The sequence below is a fragment of the Telopea speciosissima genome, chromosome 7 (genome assembly GCF_018873765.1).
Source record: "Telopea speciosissima isolate NSW1024214 ecotype Mountain lineage chromosome 7, Tspe_v1, whole genome shotgun sequence".
In the NCBI taxonomy this organism is placed as follows: Eukaryota; Viridiplantae; Streptophyta; class Magnoliopsida; order Proteales; family Proteaceae; genus Telopea; species Telopea speciosissima.
In genome coordinates, this window is record NC_057922.1 from 57935395 (window position 1) to 57949083 (window position 13689).

The 13689-nt window shown below is 42.2% G+C and overlaps 1 protein-coding gene across 1 annotated transcript in view; it reads left to right on the top strand.

Annotated features, from left to right (window-relative positions):
• Positions 1 to 13689, top strand: part of LOC122670062 (probable RNA-dependent RNA polymerase 5) — a 105372-nt gene that overhangs the window by 56366 nt on the left and 35317 nt on the right. The window contains exon 13 of the mRNA XM_043867015.1: positions 9921 to 10146. Coding sequence (XP_043722950.1) covers positions 9921 to 10146 — 226 coding nt within the window. The remainder of the gene's footprint in view (positions 1 to 9920; positions 10147 to 13689) is intronic.

A 13689-nucleotide genomic window follows, 5' to 3' on the forward strand; every position in this document is an offset into this window, starting at 1 on the left:
TCGAGCGGCGAGGACGAGTGCAAACGCCAATTGTTTGATCTCCTGGTACCTGGTTTCCGCGTCGAGCAACACGTGGCTGACGTAGTAGAGGGGCTGCTGCTACTTCTCGCATTCTTTTAGCAGTACTGCAACCACTGCCACTGGGGATGTTGCTAAATACAACAATAGCTCATCATTCGGCTCCGGTCTCACTAAGAGAGTCGGCTTCTCCATGTAAACCTTCAGCTCCTCGAAGGCACGTTGACACTTTTTCGTCCCATAGTTATTAAGGCGGGAAGGCGACCATGGCGTTTTAGAGGATAAAAAACCAAGGTGACACCGCCATGGCGGCAAGGCATCCAAGGCGAACAAGGAGCCTGGACGCCATGGTGACGCCTTGATAACTATGTTTCGTCCAAGTCTTTAGGGCTCTTCAAGTTTTTATGGGTTTTGAAGAATGGTAGGCACTTGTCTCATGCCCTAGACATAAACCTTGTCAATGCGGCTACTCGGCCATTCAACTTTTGAATCTCTCTAACCGTTCTAGGTGGTGCCATATCTCGAATAGCTTGTATCTTCACCGTCGAGGGGTGTCTTTACTAAATTCTCCAATGGTTCCCATGCGCTCCCTTGTCTCATCTCTGTTGTCACAGATCTCCATGACTAGTGCCATTCCCCTACAGTTGCCTCTCGTATGTTTGACAAAGGTGGCATGGCATTCCCGAGACTTTTTCTATTCCGGGCGACACTCCCCGATTCCTTTCTTTGTGGGGAATTTCATCTTGAGATGCTTTGTTGACACCATTGCCCCCAACTCATTGAGACTCGTACGTCCCATGATAGCATTAAATGTGGACGCTACTTTCACCACCATGCAGTTCACCAGCAAGGTAGTTATGGGTGGGTAGTTATGCGTGGGCTTCTCCAAACCATTATGGCTTGCCTGACCGAACCTTCGATTGGTGCAAAGGCTCTAGAGAAGCCATACAAGGAGGTCCCCTCATACTGGAGTTTGTCGTCAGGAAGGTCGAGCTGCATATGCATCGTAGGACAACATATCTACGGATGCTCCAGTGTCTACGAGGATCCTATGCATTTCTCTGTTACCTACGATTGCCTCGATTACCACCGCGTCGTCGTGGGGCCAACTGACTCCTTCTATGTCTATGTCGGAGAAGTAGATCTTAAGGTTGGTTTTTCCCATTTTCCCTTGGCTTTTGCTATACCGACGAACCTGGTGTTCGCCTTTGCTTTCCTTCCCGATTCCTGTCCGGGCAGTCATCATCTGTTCTGGGCTTGTTTTGTTGCTTATTGTCATTCAGAGCGGTGCATCTTCCCCTCAGCGTTGGCCCTCCTCTCCGTCTAGGGCAATCCTCCTTTCGATCATCCCTTCGCCTTTTATGTAACGGAGAAGGTGGCCAATCTTTCTCAGATCCTCTATCTCCCTTCTTAATTGTCGGCAGTCCTCTGTGTCGTGCCCCGTATCCTTATGGAACCGGCTGTATTTTTTCTGATTCCTATCTTCTGGCTTTGAGAACATGGGCTTCGGCCACTGAAGGATAGTTAAGATTTACAAAAGATCGATCCTAGTAATGAAGGAAGAGTTTACAGCATGAAGGAGAAGAAGAAGAGAGGAGAAGAGAAGAAGAAAACGATTATGTGTGTTGAGAGTTTCTTAACACACATATTAACTTCATTAATAACTTCTAGAATTAAACTGACCTCCCTTAGGAGGTAAATGGAAATAAGGAAAGAAAAGGAAAAAATACAACCTAAGTCATGTCTTATAACAAGACAGTAACAGAACTACCCTTATACAAAATACTAACGACTCTAATACTCCCCCTCAAGCTGGAGAATAAATGTCAAACATTCCCAGCTTGCTCAATAAGGTGTTGAATAGACCAGGATTGAGACCCTTGGTGAAAATATCTGCTATTTGATCACCTGTCTTCACAAAAGGAGTAGAAATGCAACCAGAATCCAGCTTCTCTTTGATGAAGTGTCGATCAACCTCAATATGTTTGGTTCGATCATGTTGAACCGGATTATGGGCATTACTTATAGCAGCCTTATTGTCACAATAAAGTCTCATTGGGCCTTCAGTGTCAAAACTCAAGTCTTGAAGTAGTCTCTTCAGCTATATAAGTTCACACACTTCATGAGCCATGTCTCTAAACTCTACCTCTGTACTGGATCTAGCTACAACTGGTTGCTTCTTGCTCCTCCCGGTAACTAGATTACTACCCACAAAAGTGCAGTACCCAGAAGTAGATCTCCTATTTGAGACTAAACAAGCCCAATCAGCATCTTTGTAACCCTCAATCTGCAAATGGTCATGCTTGGCAAATTGAAGACCCTTTCCTGGGCAGGATTTCAAGTACCTGATGATGGGATACACTGCATCCAGATGTCCACTCCTGGGAGCATGCATGAACTGACTCACCACCCCAACTGCATAAGTGATGTCTGGTCGAATCAAAGAGAGATAGATTAGTTTCCCAACTAATCTTGGATACTTGTTTGCATCTATTAGAGGAGAACTACATTCATCACCAAGCTTATGATTCGGATCAATGGGGGAAGTTGCTGGTTTGCACCCCATCATGCTTGTCTCTTTTAGAAGGTCCAAGACAAATTTCCTCTGACAGATGTTGATTCCTTTCCTTGATCTAGATACTTCAATACCCAAGAAGTATTTCAAGAGTCCAAGGTCTTTGATCTCAAACTGTTTAGCCAGATAAGACTTTAATCTGTTCATCTCAGCCACATCATTCCCAGTTACCACAATGCCATCAACATAGACAATGGGAGCTGTAACTATACCATTACTTCTCCTGATAAACAAGGTGTGGTCAGCTTGACTCTGATAATAATACCCATTTTCAGGATGGTTTAATCTCTCAAACCAGGCCTTAGGAGACTGCTTGAGGCCATAGAGAGCTTTCTTTAAGAGGCACATTTTCTCTTCAGCTGAGGGACACTTAAAACCAGGTGGGGCTGCATGTATATTTCTTCTGCTAAGTCTCCATGAAGAAATGCATTCTTCACATCTAATTGGTACATAGACCAATCTTTATTAGCTGCTACTGATAAAAGAACTCTGATTGAGTTATGCTCGGCTACAGGTGCAAAGGTCTTTTAGTACTCTCCCCCTGAGGAGGATGCTGAGGAAAAGAAAAGTAAGGAATAGACTCAAAGAAGGTGACATCTTTGGAGAGAAGTCGCCTTCGGGAAGGAGGATGGTAGCATTTATACCCTGTGGCTTTAATTGAAGTAGCCCAAGAAGATGCACTTGAGAGCTTTGGGATCAAGCTTGGTGCGGGCTGATTTGTTGACATGAACATAACAAGCACAACCAAGGACTTTTGGAGGAAAAGAGAAGGCTGAGGATCGAGGAGAAAGGAGGGCCAGGGGAGATTTGGAGCCAAGAAGTGGAGATGGCATCCGGTTAATAAGGAAGGCAGCGACAAGAAGTGCATCAGACCAAAATGTCTTAGGCACGTGCATACCAAAGTGAAGACTCCGGGTGATTTCCAGTAAGTGGCAGTTTTTTCTCTTAGCTACCCCATTTTTGTTGAGGGGTGTCAACACATGTCAACTGATGGATAATCCCATTATCAATAAAAAACTATTGGAGCCCCCCATACATGTATTCACCCCCTTGTTCGACGTAACAATTTGAATTCGAGTACCAAATTGAGTGCTGATAAATTGATAAAAATTCTTAAAAGCATCACAAACATCATTTTTTTTTTGTTTCAACATGACAGTGCAAGTGGACCTAGAATAGTCATCAACAAATGAAACAAAGTAATGAAATCCAGACAAAGTAGTGGGAGAAGGCCCCCAAACATCAGAATAAACAAGAGAAAAAGGAATTGTGGATTTATTACCATGATAAGGATAAGATGTGCGACCTTAGCCAAATTACATGATTCACACTGAAAAACATAAGAAGAAGGAAAAGAAGTAAACAAATGGGGTAATTGTCTCCCTATAACAACAAAGGAGGGATGACCCAAACGTTGACTCCAAAGTACTACGGTCACTCCGACCACAAACATAAGCTACAGCAGTAGATGAATCAGGTAAACTTGGCTCAAGATGATTGTGTTAGAATAATGTACACCAGAATACCGTGGGGGTATTCTGGTACTTTTGGGGTTGATTTTATGTTATTAAGTATTATTAGCTTATGTCGGCTATGTGGGTTTTAGTCCCACATCGCCTAGCTTCTATTATTTGTAACTTCCCCTCTATTATAAATAGAGGGGCCTTTCTCTCATTAATTCAAGCAATTCTATTTTCTTCCCACTCTCTAACCCATGGTTCATCAAACATGGTATCAGAGCTGGTCTGATCTAGGTTAGAGAGAAAAACCCTAATGTCTCCCTCCTTTCCTTCCAATCGATCTCTCCTCTTCTTCTCCCTTTTTCTCGTTTTTTCCTGCTCCTGTTTTTCTCCTTTTTAGCACAAAAACAGGGGCAGCACTAATGAGGTAAACATCATATCGATGATTTAGTGCTGCCCCCTTTCTCTCCTATCGTTTTTTATTAAAAAAACAGCTGGAAGCCTCTTCTGCGATTTTGGGATTCCCCCTTCTTTGAGATCAGATCTCGATAAATCTGATCCTCTAATAGAGGAAAACCCTATGCAGCCTTTTTCCAGCCCTATGTTACCCTATTCCTACACCTAAATTTCCTCTTTTCTTTCTCTCCATCAATTATTATTTATTCCAGCCCCTATACCCTAATCGATCTCAACTTGTTAGGGTTTTGAAAAACCCTAACTCCAATCGATATTAGGGTTTCCTTTGTCAGATGCAGCCAATATTTCATGGATATTTCCCACGTAATCCAAGCCCTAATCAACCTAAGTTTGGACCCTTTTTGATGGCTGGATTTGTTTCTACAACAAAAATTCCTTAACCTGCTAATTTGGTTACCTGCCAAAAACCCTGACTTTCAGGTTTCAGTTTTTGCTAATTTTTTGAGGGATGATTACTCCACCTACAGAGACCACTCAACCTCAGTATTTGCCTCTTTCCAAGTGTTTGAAGACCCCTTACCCCAATCGATCTCTATTTTTCAGGGTTTTCCAAAACCCTGACATTAATTGATTTTTTGGGTTAGGGTTACTTGCTGCTATTGGAGTTTTTTGTTGGTGTTTCTACCATCAAGAAGGACATTCTACTTCAACTATTTATGACTTGAAGAAGGTCTACTGCACAAGATAGTTGCTGCCCTCTTTTTCTGCGATTTTTAGTATTTCTCCCACATGAAAATCAAGTCTCAATTACCAATAAGATTGGTCATTCGAACTGGAGATCCATTCCAGCAGTTGAGGTCAGCCTGTAAGCCTACACCTTTGACAAGTCATCCTCACTTTTGTTGAAGCCCCCTTCCCTACAATCGATATTCACTTTCAGGGTTTTTTACAAAACCCTGGCTATAATCGATCTACGGGTTAGGGTAGTCCACTATTGCTGATTTTTTTGAGGAGAGTTTTACAAACATCAGAGGAGTATTCAACCCATTATTCAGCATCATTCATCAGGTTTTTTTAGTAAAAATTACAGTTCATTCTGTTGGCTTGGTTTCTTCAATTTATACCCTATTTCACTTACTTATTCCTCTATGGCGGGCTGCTTCAACTACCTATGGATTTGTCTGGTTATTTATCTTGTCTTTGCTGGTTATTTTGAGCTTCACTACCTATCTGGTTGGTATTATTGATTGGCTTCCATCAGCATGACTGGTTGATGTGTTATTGTTGCCTTCAAGTGGCATACTGCTGCCCTATGATTATGACTGAGTTTCCTCTTATTGGAGATCGAATTTCTTTCGTTATGGAAGACTCGAATCTGCTACCCTAGAGATCAGCTTCTTTGTGATTACAACAGTGTGTTATACGGTTATTGGCTGCACCTACGACCTATTCAGTTATGTGGAGCCTTTCTGGTTTAAATCCAGCATACTTTGGAGCTTGAATCCTAGCATTGTTACTAATTCAGATCTGATTCAGTTTTTGTTGAAGCTTCTTCATTCAGCTGCTGTCCGGATATCTTCGTTAGTACTATTTAGCATGTGGGAGTTTCTACCTTGGAGTTTTTCGCACAATTGCTCCTCCCTGTTTGAAGATTGATCAAGCCTTGAAAGATGGAGCATTTCCTTACTTCAAATCAGATCGGTATACTTCTCAGATTTTCCCATTGGAGTTAGGAGTTTCTCCCATGCAGGGGTTTCCATCAGAAGTGTTTGTTTGATCGATGAAAGATGGTTGGAACTTTATGTTGCATAATTTACTCCTCCTTCATAATCCCACTGCTATTTTTCCTTCACCACCTCCCGAAACATACCTTGGCATTCCCCATAAACACTTTGGAAGATCATGGTATTCTCTTGTTTGCCTTTTCTTCTTTTGCCATTACACTTGGCAGCCATTGACAAACTCTGAAATGTTATGTTTTGCCCTATCTCTACAATCATCTCTCGTATGTCCACGTGCACTACATGTGAGGAGGGGATTATATACAGTATACCTGCAGCCATTGCAGAGAGCAAAACATGCAGGGACACTTGGTGCAAAACATAGAAGGTCAGAGGTTTCACCATTGCCAAAGGGTATCTACTTTATTATTGGGTTAAATTTGCCATAAGGGGGAGGTTGGTGTGAAAAGTTTTGAAGATGTTTGGTTATTACCTGCCTATATGAGGTTCTACAAATTGGGTTGATTTTTTTCCGCTGCTTGATTTTTATTGCTGCTTGACTCATCTGACAGCTACCCTAGTTACTTATCTTCAAGATTATACTTCAGAGATTCATTATTGGACAAAGATTGGTGAGAGATGCCTTTTTTGCTGATCAAGTCTGTCCAAGTTTGAAGGTTTATTTTTTCAAGTTCTTGAAGGTCTATTTGGGAACTGCATTCAATTTGAAGTTGGATTCTGCTACAACTTATTTTTCCCGTTTTATTCAAGTTGGGCATTAGTACCTTGTATGCGCCAACTTGAGGGGGAGTGTTAGCATTGTTATAGAGAGAGTTTTTTCTTTAGTAGAGAGTTTTTTTCTTTAGTCCACGTTGGATCTTCCTTCTTTCATATTTGTATAATCCAGCGTGAGGGGGAGTGTTAGAATAATGTACACCAGAATACCGTGGGGGTATTCTGGTACTTTTGGGGTTAATTTTATGTTATTAAGTGTTATTAGCTTATGTCGGCTTTGTGGGTTTTAGTCCCACATCGCCTAGCTTCTATTATTTGTAACTTCCCCTCTATTATAAATAGAGGGGCCTTTCTCTCATTAATACAAGCAATTCTATTATTTTCTTCCCACTCTCTAACCCACAGTTCATCCAACAGATTGAGTCCTCGTTTCTCAGTCCCATTGCCAATAACCCTCTATGTCTCCAAATCCTAAAAAAGACAATAGGAAGGAAAGAAAGTGATGCAACAATTTAAGGATTTGGTTAGGTGACTCACTGATAATAGGTTAGTAGCAAAATCAGGGACATGAAGGATAGACTCAAGGGAAATAGAATGAGTAACTCTCACATTACCCTTGCCAGAGACAGAAGAAAGGGAACCATCAGCAACCCTTACATTGTCCCGACCAGAGCAAATGGAATATGAATCGTAATACTGTGACATACCAGTCATGTGGTTAGAGGCGCCTGAGTCAATAATCCAAGTGGGAGCAGTGGACGAGGCAGACAAGACCTGTAGAGCTGAGGCAGAAGAAGCTGACCCTCCAAGGTGAGACATCAGCCGGCGGAGGGCTGCAATATCATCTTGTGAAAGGGAATCAGGAGCCGGCTGGGGTCCAGATGTCTTAGGCTTAGATGTCACGGAGTGAGCCCTAGCTCCTCCTCGCTTGCCACCACAGGCACCAGATGAACCACCACGCATACCAAGGGGATGCCCACGAAGGTCCCGACACCTGTCCTTGGTGTGTCCCAATTTCCACAATGATCACATTTAAATCTCTCACGGTGATCTCCACGAGTTGGCCCTTGGCCTTTTCCCCACTTTTCCAGTCTCTGTGGGAACTAGAAACAAGAGCAGATCGCTCCGTTGATGGTGCAGTATCCATAGTTGTTCTCCTGGTTTCTTCACTTTGCAAGTAACTACATACTTCATCAAAGGATGGAAAGAGAGACCTCCCTAGGATCTGCAGACGAATGGGTCATACTCTGGATTGAGCCCACCTAGTAGAGAAAAAAATACCTTGACTTCATCTTCACAGTTGGACAGTCGAAGATACCTGTAGTGATCATATTCCTGCCACAGGCTGATAACAGTGTTGTAGTAGTCAGAGATGCTCCTATCACCCTGCTTCATATTGGTGACTTTTTGTGAATTTGGTACACCCTTGCATAGTCACCAACTCGATCAAAGGTCCGGGCAACACTGTCCCACATATCCTTGGCAGTCTCCTTGTCCATAAATCTCCTACTAATCTCAGGTTTCATGGAGCAAACCAACCAAGTCATAACTGTGGAGTTCTCAGTCTCCCACTTCATATATCCGGGATCAGTAGTAGCAGGCTCCTTAATAGAGCCAGTAATATACCCCATCTTTCCCCGACTCCTCAGGGACATCTTCACAGAACAAGACCAATCCAAATAGTTGGTATTGTCCAACTTCGCAATAGGGATTTGGGTGTTGGGGTTATCAAAGGAAGCCATAGTTGGGACACCACTGACCGGAATTGGTCCACTGACCTCAGATTCAGTCCCAGACACAGTAGACATACTGCCAAACTACTCAAGGGAATGCAAAATAAAGCTTTGTATAAATGGGGGGACACCTCAACCCAACCATAATAAGGAGAACAGCAAGCAGCAGGCAAACCGAGAGCATACACTTGATGAAAAACACAAACTAAATGCCTCCACAAACCAAACAACAGCAGCACATATCATCCAAGGCCATAAAACTAATCAAGTGTGCCCCTCACAGTAGCTAAGAACCACACAAGATAGCACAGCCTGAACAAAGATCGTCAACAGAAAAAATGGAAGAGAAAATACCCTGATGACGGTAACAGTGCAGCATCGTGGATGAGAGTAAGGCTCTCAAACCTGCTTCATGTACCAATCGAGACCTTAGGGGCGTTAAAGGGGACCTCTAGGCGATTCAAAAGGGCCCAGCCCCAAAGCAAACCATGCTGCCAACAGGCAGAATCGAACAGAGAAGAGAAAAAACTGGCGGAAATCTGGGCAACACCTGGGCAGCAACCTTTTGTGCAGCACTCCTCAAACTGCTTCTCTCTTCAACCGAATGCTGGAGTGGTTGAAAGGACACCCCTAGACGATCCAAATGCACCAAACCTCATCCCAAAAGGTTGAGAGATGAGGATGAAACGAAAGAAATCGTACAGAGACTGGCAGTAACAATGGTGCAGCTGCTAGAGCTTCAACTCTTCTTCCTCAGTAGCTGCAGTCCCTCCATTCTATATCGAATCAAAGAATGGAACTCCAAGGGATGTATTTCTATCCAATCTTCTAGCAAGATTTTTGAATTTGGTTCACTTTAAGCAACTGTGGAATTTCATTTGTTCCAAGCTCTGCTCAGCAAAAACAACAACCAAAAGTTATTTACGAGTGTTTCAATTAGTTGAGATAATCGGATTAATGAACTTCCAAAGTTTTTTGGTCTTGAAGACAATTGTCACTTATTCTACTATAAGTTTATAAGTTTTCTTATCCATGGTAGGCATTGAACAGAGTTATGATACAAAAAATTGGCTTGAAATCAAGCCTAAAGTTTTCCCGGTATATCCCTTTCTTGATTGAACCTCTAATTAGCGTGTCAATATTATTTATTTGTTTAATATGACATAATGGAGTGTTTAGTGCAATTTTTATTCAAATTGTCTAATAATGAGATAAATTAAATTGGTAATTTTGACATGCTTTATTTTCTTAAAACGTGCAGTGACAGTGGGCCAATGTCCGGGAAAGTCTTGGTGTACAGGCACCCTGGTCTCCACTTAGGGGATATACATGTCTTAACTGCCACCTATGTTGGGCAGATTGTAAACATTGTTGGAAATGCCAAATATGGTATTTTCTTTTCTACTCAAGGATCAAGATCAGTAGCAGATGAAATGGCAGGCGGCGATTTTGATGGCGACATGTATTGGGTGTCAAGAAACCCTAAGGTTGGCATTGATTGTCCACTGATATATACATATAATAGTAAATTTCCTACTGTTTTTAAGTCCAGAATGTGGTTCTCATAGTGACTACTTATGTTACATTGGACTTGTCATTAGTTACTCTGTTTTGATTCCGGTGTTTCTTATTGCTGCCGGTAACATTTCATGGTCTGTGCTTCTTAAAACATTCCCTTGTTATTTGTTACTTTTGTCATCTGTATCATCATCATTGCTTTATTATTAGGGAAAATTACATCCCCCTCCCCTGTACTTTGCCCTAATTACATGTTCTTCCCCTTGATTTTCCCACCTTACATTTTGGACCCCTCCAGCTTACGGTGTTAGCCTGCTGTTAGATATTACTTGGAAAAGACTATTTAACCCTTGTACTAAAACAACAGAAATTAAATTACTATGCTACCCTTTCCTTCATCTTCAACCTAAAACACCCATAATAGAGGAAACGAATCACCGGTCTTCATCTCCAGTGAGCTCTAAGGTATCTCCGGCGAAATCAAAGGTCGAGGGATTTTCTGAAAGTGGTTTTCTTGAATGTCGGGCATGTTGACTGGTTAAGTTCAATCCACACATCACTCCATCATGTCTGGTGGTTGCGTTCGATATCGAATGAAAATGCATCAGATCGCTCATTGAAGAGCTGAGGACTCCAAACCCACCAAGGAACGAAGGGTTGGGGTTGTTGCCGTCGCAATCTTGTTTTGGGTTTTAATAGAAGGGGTTAGGGTCTTCTGGAATTGTGGATGGAGGTTGAAGATGAATTCTAGAATATTTCAGATTCTTTGCTTAAAAAAAAGGGGTTTTCTTCCTTGATCTGTGATACGATTCATGGTCATCTGTAGGCCATCCAAGGCGATTGTTGGCAGCCTTCTGGTCGGCGGTAATTCGTCGTCGTTCGCCGTCAATTTTGGGAGCCAGTGATCACTTGGTCTGGCCAACTCAAGCGATTTCAATTTAAATAATCAGAATTTATCTTGCTAACGGACAAAATGTTTGGTATGGAGGTTTATATAGAAATGGGGTGATCAGTGCTTACAATTCTACAATCCATGGGAAGCTTTGTGATATGTTCTTTGATGTTTGGCATGTGTTCCTGTTCGTATCCTTCCTAGAGTTTAGGTCTCGCATCTTGATGTTTGATTGAACACCTGTGAATGTCTTAGTGAGGGATAGCTGCTGTGCGTTGGAGATGTTCGTGATTGTGATGGGCCTGTGTTTCTAACATGTTATGCCATGTTCAAGTTCTCTCTATGTGTATGGGCTATCCCATTTGTTAAGCAGGCAGATACCCATATCTATGGACACCCTTGAATTTCAAATACATAAAGAAGCATTTGATGATGTTCAGAGGATTTATTTAGAGTGAAGTGATCTCAAAGAAGCATTTGATGATGTTCAGAGGATTTATTTAGAGTGAAGTGATCTCTTTTCCAAGATAGCTGTTAATATGCAGATTTTGTGTATTTATTCTATCATACTAGGTTGTTATTGGATTTTTCCTCTTTCCTGGTCCCCTACCCCCTTCATCTGGTCTCTATGCTCTCATTTGCCCATATGCGTCTCCTCCTCTTCCTCTGCTGGCAAACCCATGAGGCAAGCTCATGCTCTGGCTGGACACCTTTGACATCGCCGAAGACGACGCCTTGGCCTATGATCACGAGGCCTTCAGGCTAAGGGGAGAGAATGCTTGTCTCAACTCCTTCTCAGTCAATGGCAGCTGGTTTCAACGCCGGCGATATCCAGGTACAGAGGAGGAAGACGAAGTCGGGAAGAAGAAGAAGAGAAAGATACCCCCCTTCTCTTCGTTTTTAATCAAAAGGGTATAATGGTATTCTTACAAGGTCTCAAGGTTAGTTTTGGTATTAATCAAAAGGGTATAATGGTATTCTCACAAGGTTTTTGGGTGAATTTTGGTATTAAAAAATATAAATACGTCATGTCATGACTTAACAGATGGAGGCTAACGGCAGGGGAGGTCTTAGTAATTTTTCGGAAACTACAGGGGAATCGTATGTATGGTGGAAAAACCAAGGGGAGGAACGGGTAATTAGGGCAAAGTACAAGGGAGGGGATGTAATTTTCCCTTATTATTATTATAATTATTGTTTTCACCATCATCATTATTATCTAACTCTTAGCAAATAGCCACTTTCTTGTAAATCTCTTTACCGAAGGTCTACGGTGTATCCCTAGCATAGTTGTCAAGGTGTCACCTTGGCACCTTAGGAGATGAGGCATTTTTGGTGTGGCCTAGGCAATTGGTCGCCTTGCTTGTTTAGTGCACCTTGATCTGAAATACTCTAAATAGAAGGGATGAATAGATGGATATAGTGCAGAAAAGAGTGGAAAACAGAGTAAATGAGGGGAAAATGGGGACAATAGGGCTGCAGCAGCTTAAGCAGGAGAATAGGAGAAGAAGCAGAAGCACTGGTTCTGGCACTGTCACCGCCATAGCAGCAGGCCATTGCAGCAGCAGCAGTGTATGAAGAAGAGAAGGAGGAAGAAGAAGAAGCAGCAATTGCCGCTGAAGAAAAGGAAGAGCCACCACCGCCACTGCCACCTTCGCTACCATAAGAGAAGAAGAATGACAAAGAGGATGATGAGGAAGGTACCTTTCCAGACTTCCCTTGCCACCATTGGAAGCAATTGAGACTCGTTGTCACATTGGAGCAACCTTACCATTGCACCAAGACCCGCCCTAACTTAAAATTTCCAATTTGTACATAGAAAATTGCAATTAACTTAAAAGCATATCTTTTTTTTTTTTTTTTACTTCACTCATGAAAACCTCTTTATATTTATGACTAATGTAGAAAACCTAGGACCAGTAACCAGTAACCTTAGAGAGAGAGAGAGAGAGAGGAGAAGAGAGAATAATTGCTTATATTAATTGATAGGTAAGCCCCTCTATTTATAATAGAGGGGAAAGTTACAAGAGACTAAAATAGGCGATGTGGGACTAAAACTCACATAGCCGACTTACATTTAATAACATAAAAAATAAACTAACCCCAAGGGACCAGAATACCCCAACGGTATTCTGGATTTACATATTCCAACACTCCCCCTCAAGCTGGATTGTACAAATAAGAGAAGAAGGAAAATCCAGCTTGAACTAAATAAAAAAGGAACTCTATAATAATGCTAACACTCCCCCTCAAGTTGGTGCATACAAAGAAAAAAAAAAAAAAAAAAAAAAAACTAAGTTGCAGCAGAATCCATTTTGACATATGAATGCAGCTCCCAAATAAACATTCAAGAATGAGTTTGATGGCCTCCCCCTCCCGCAACCCTGTTCATTCTCCTGGACCCTCCTCCCCTGCCTCCCATCCCCCCTCCACTGCCCCTTGGTCTTCCCTCTTTAATCCTATCTCTGCTTCATGCCCTAATGGCCTTCCCCTACACTTTGTTTCCCCTGCCTTGGATGGTTCGACCAAGGTGGCCGTTTGCCCTGCTGCAGTGCAGGATTTTGAAGTTAAACTCTAGGAGAATAGCCTGGTGGGAAATTTCCTTGGCTCTCGTCCACCT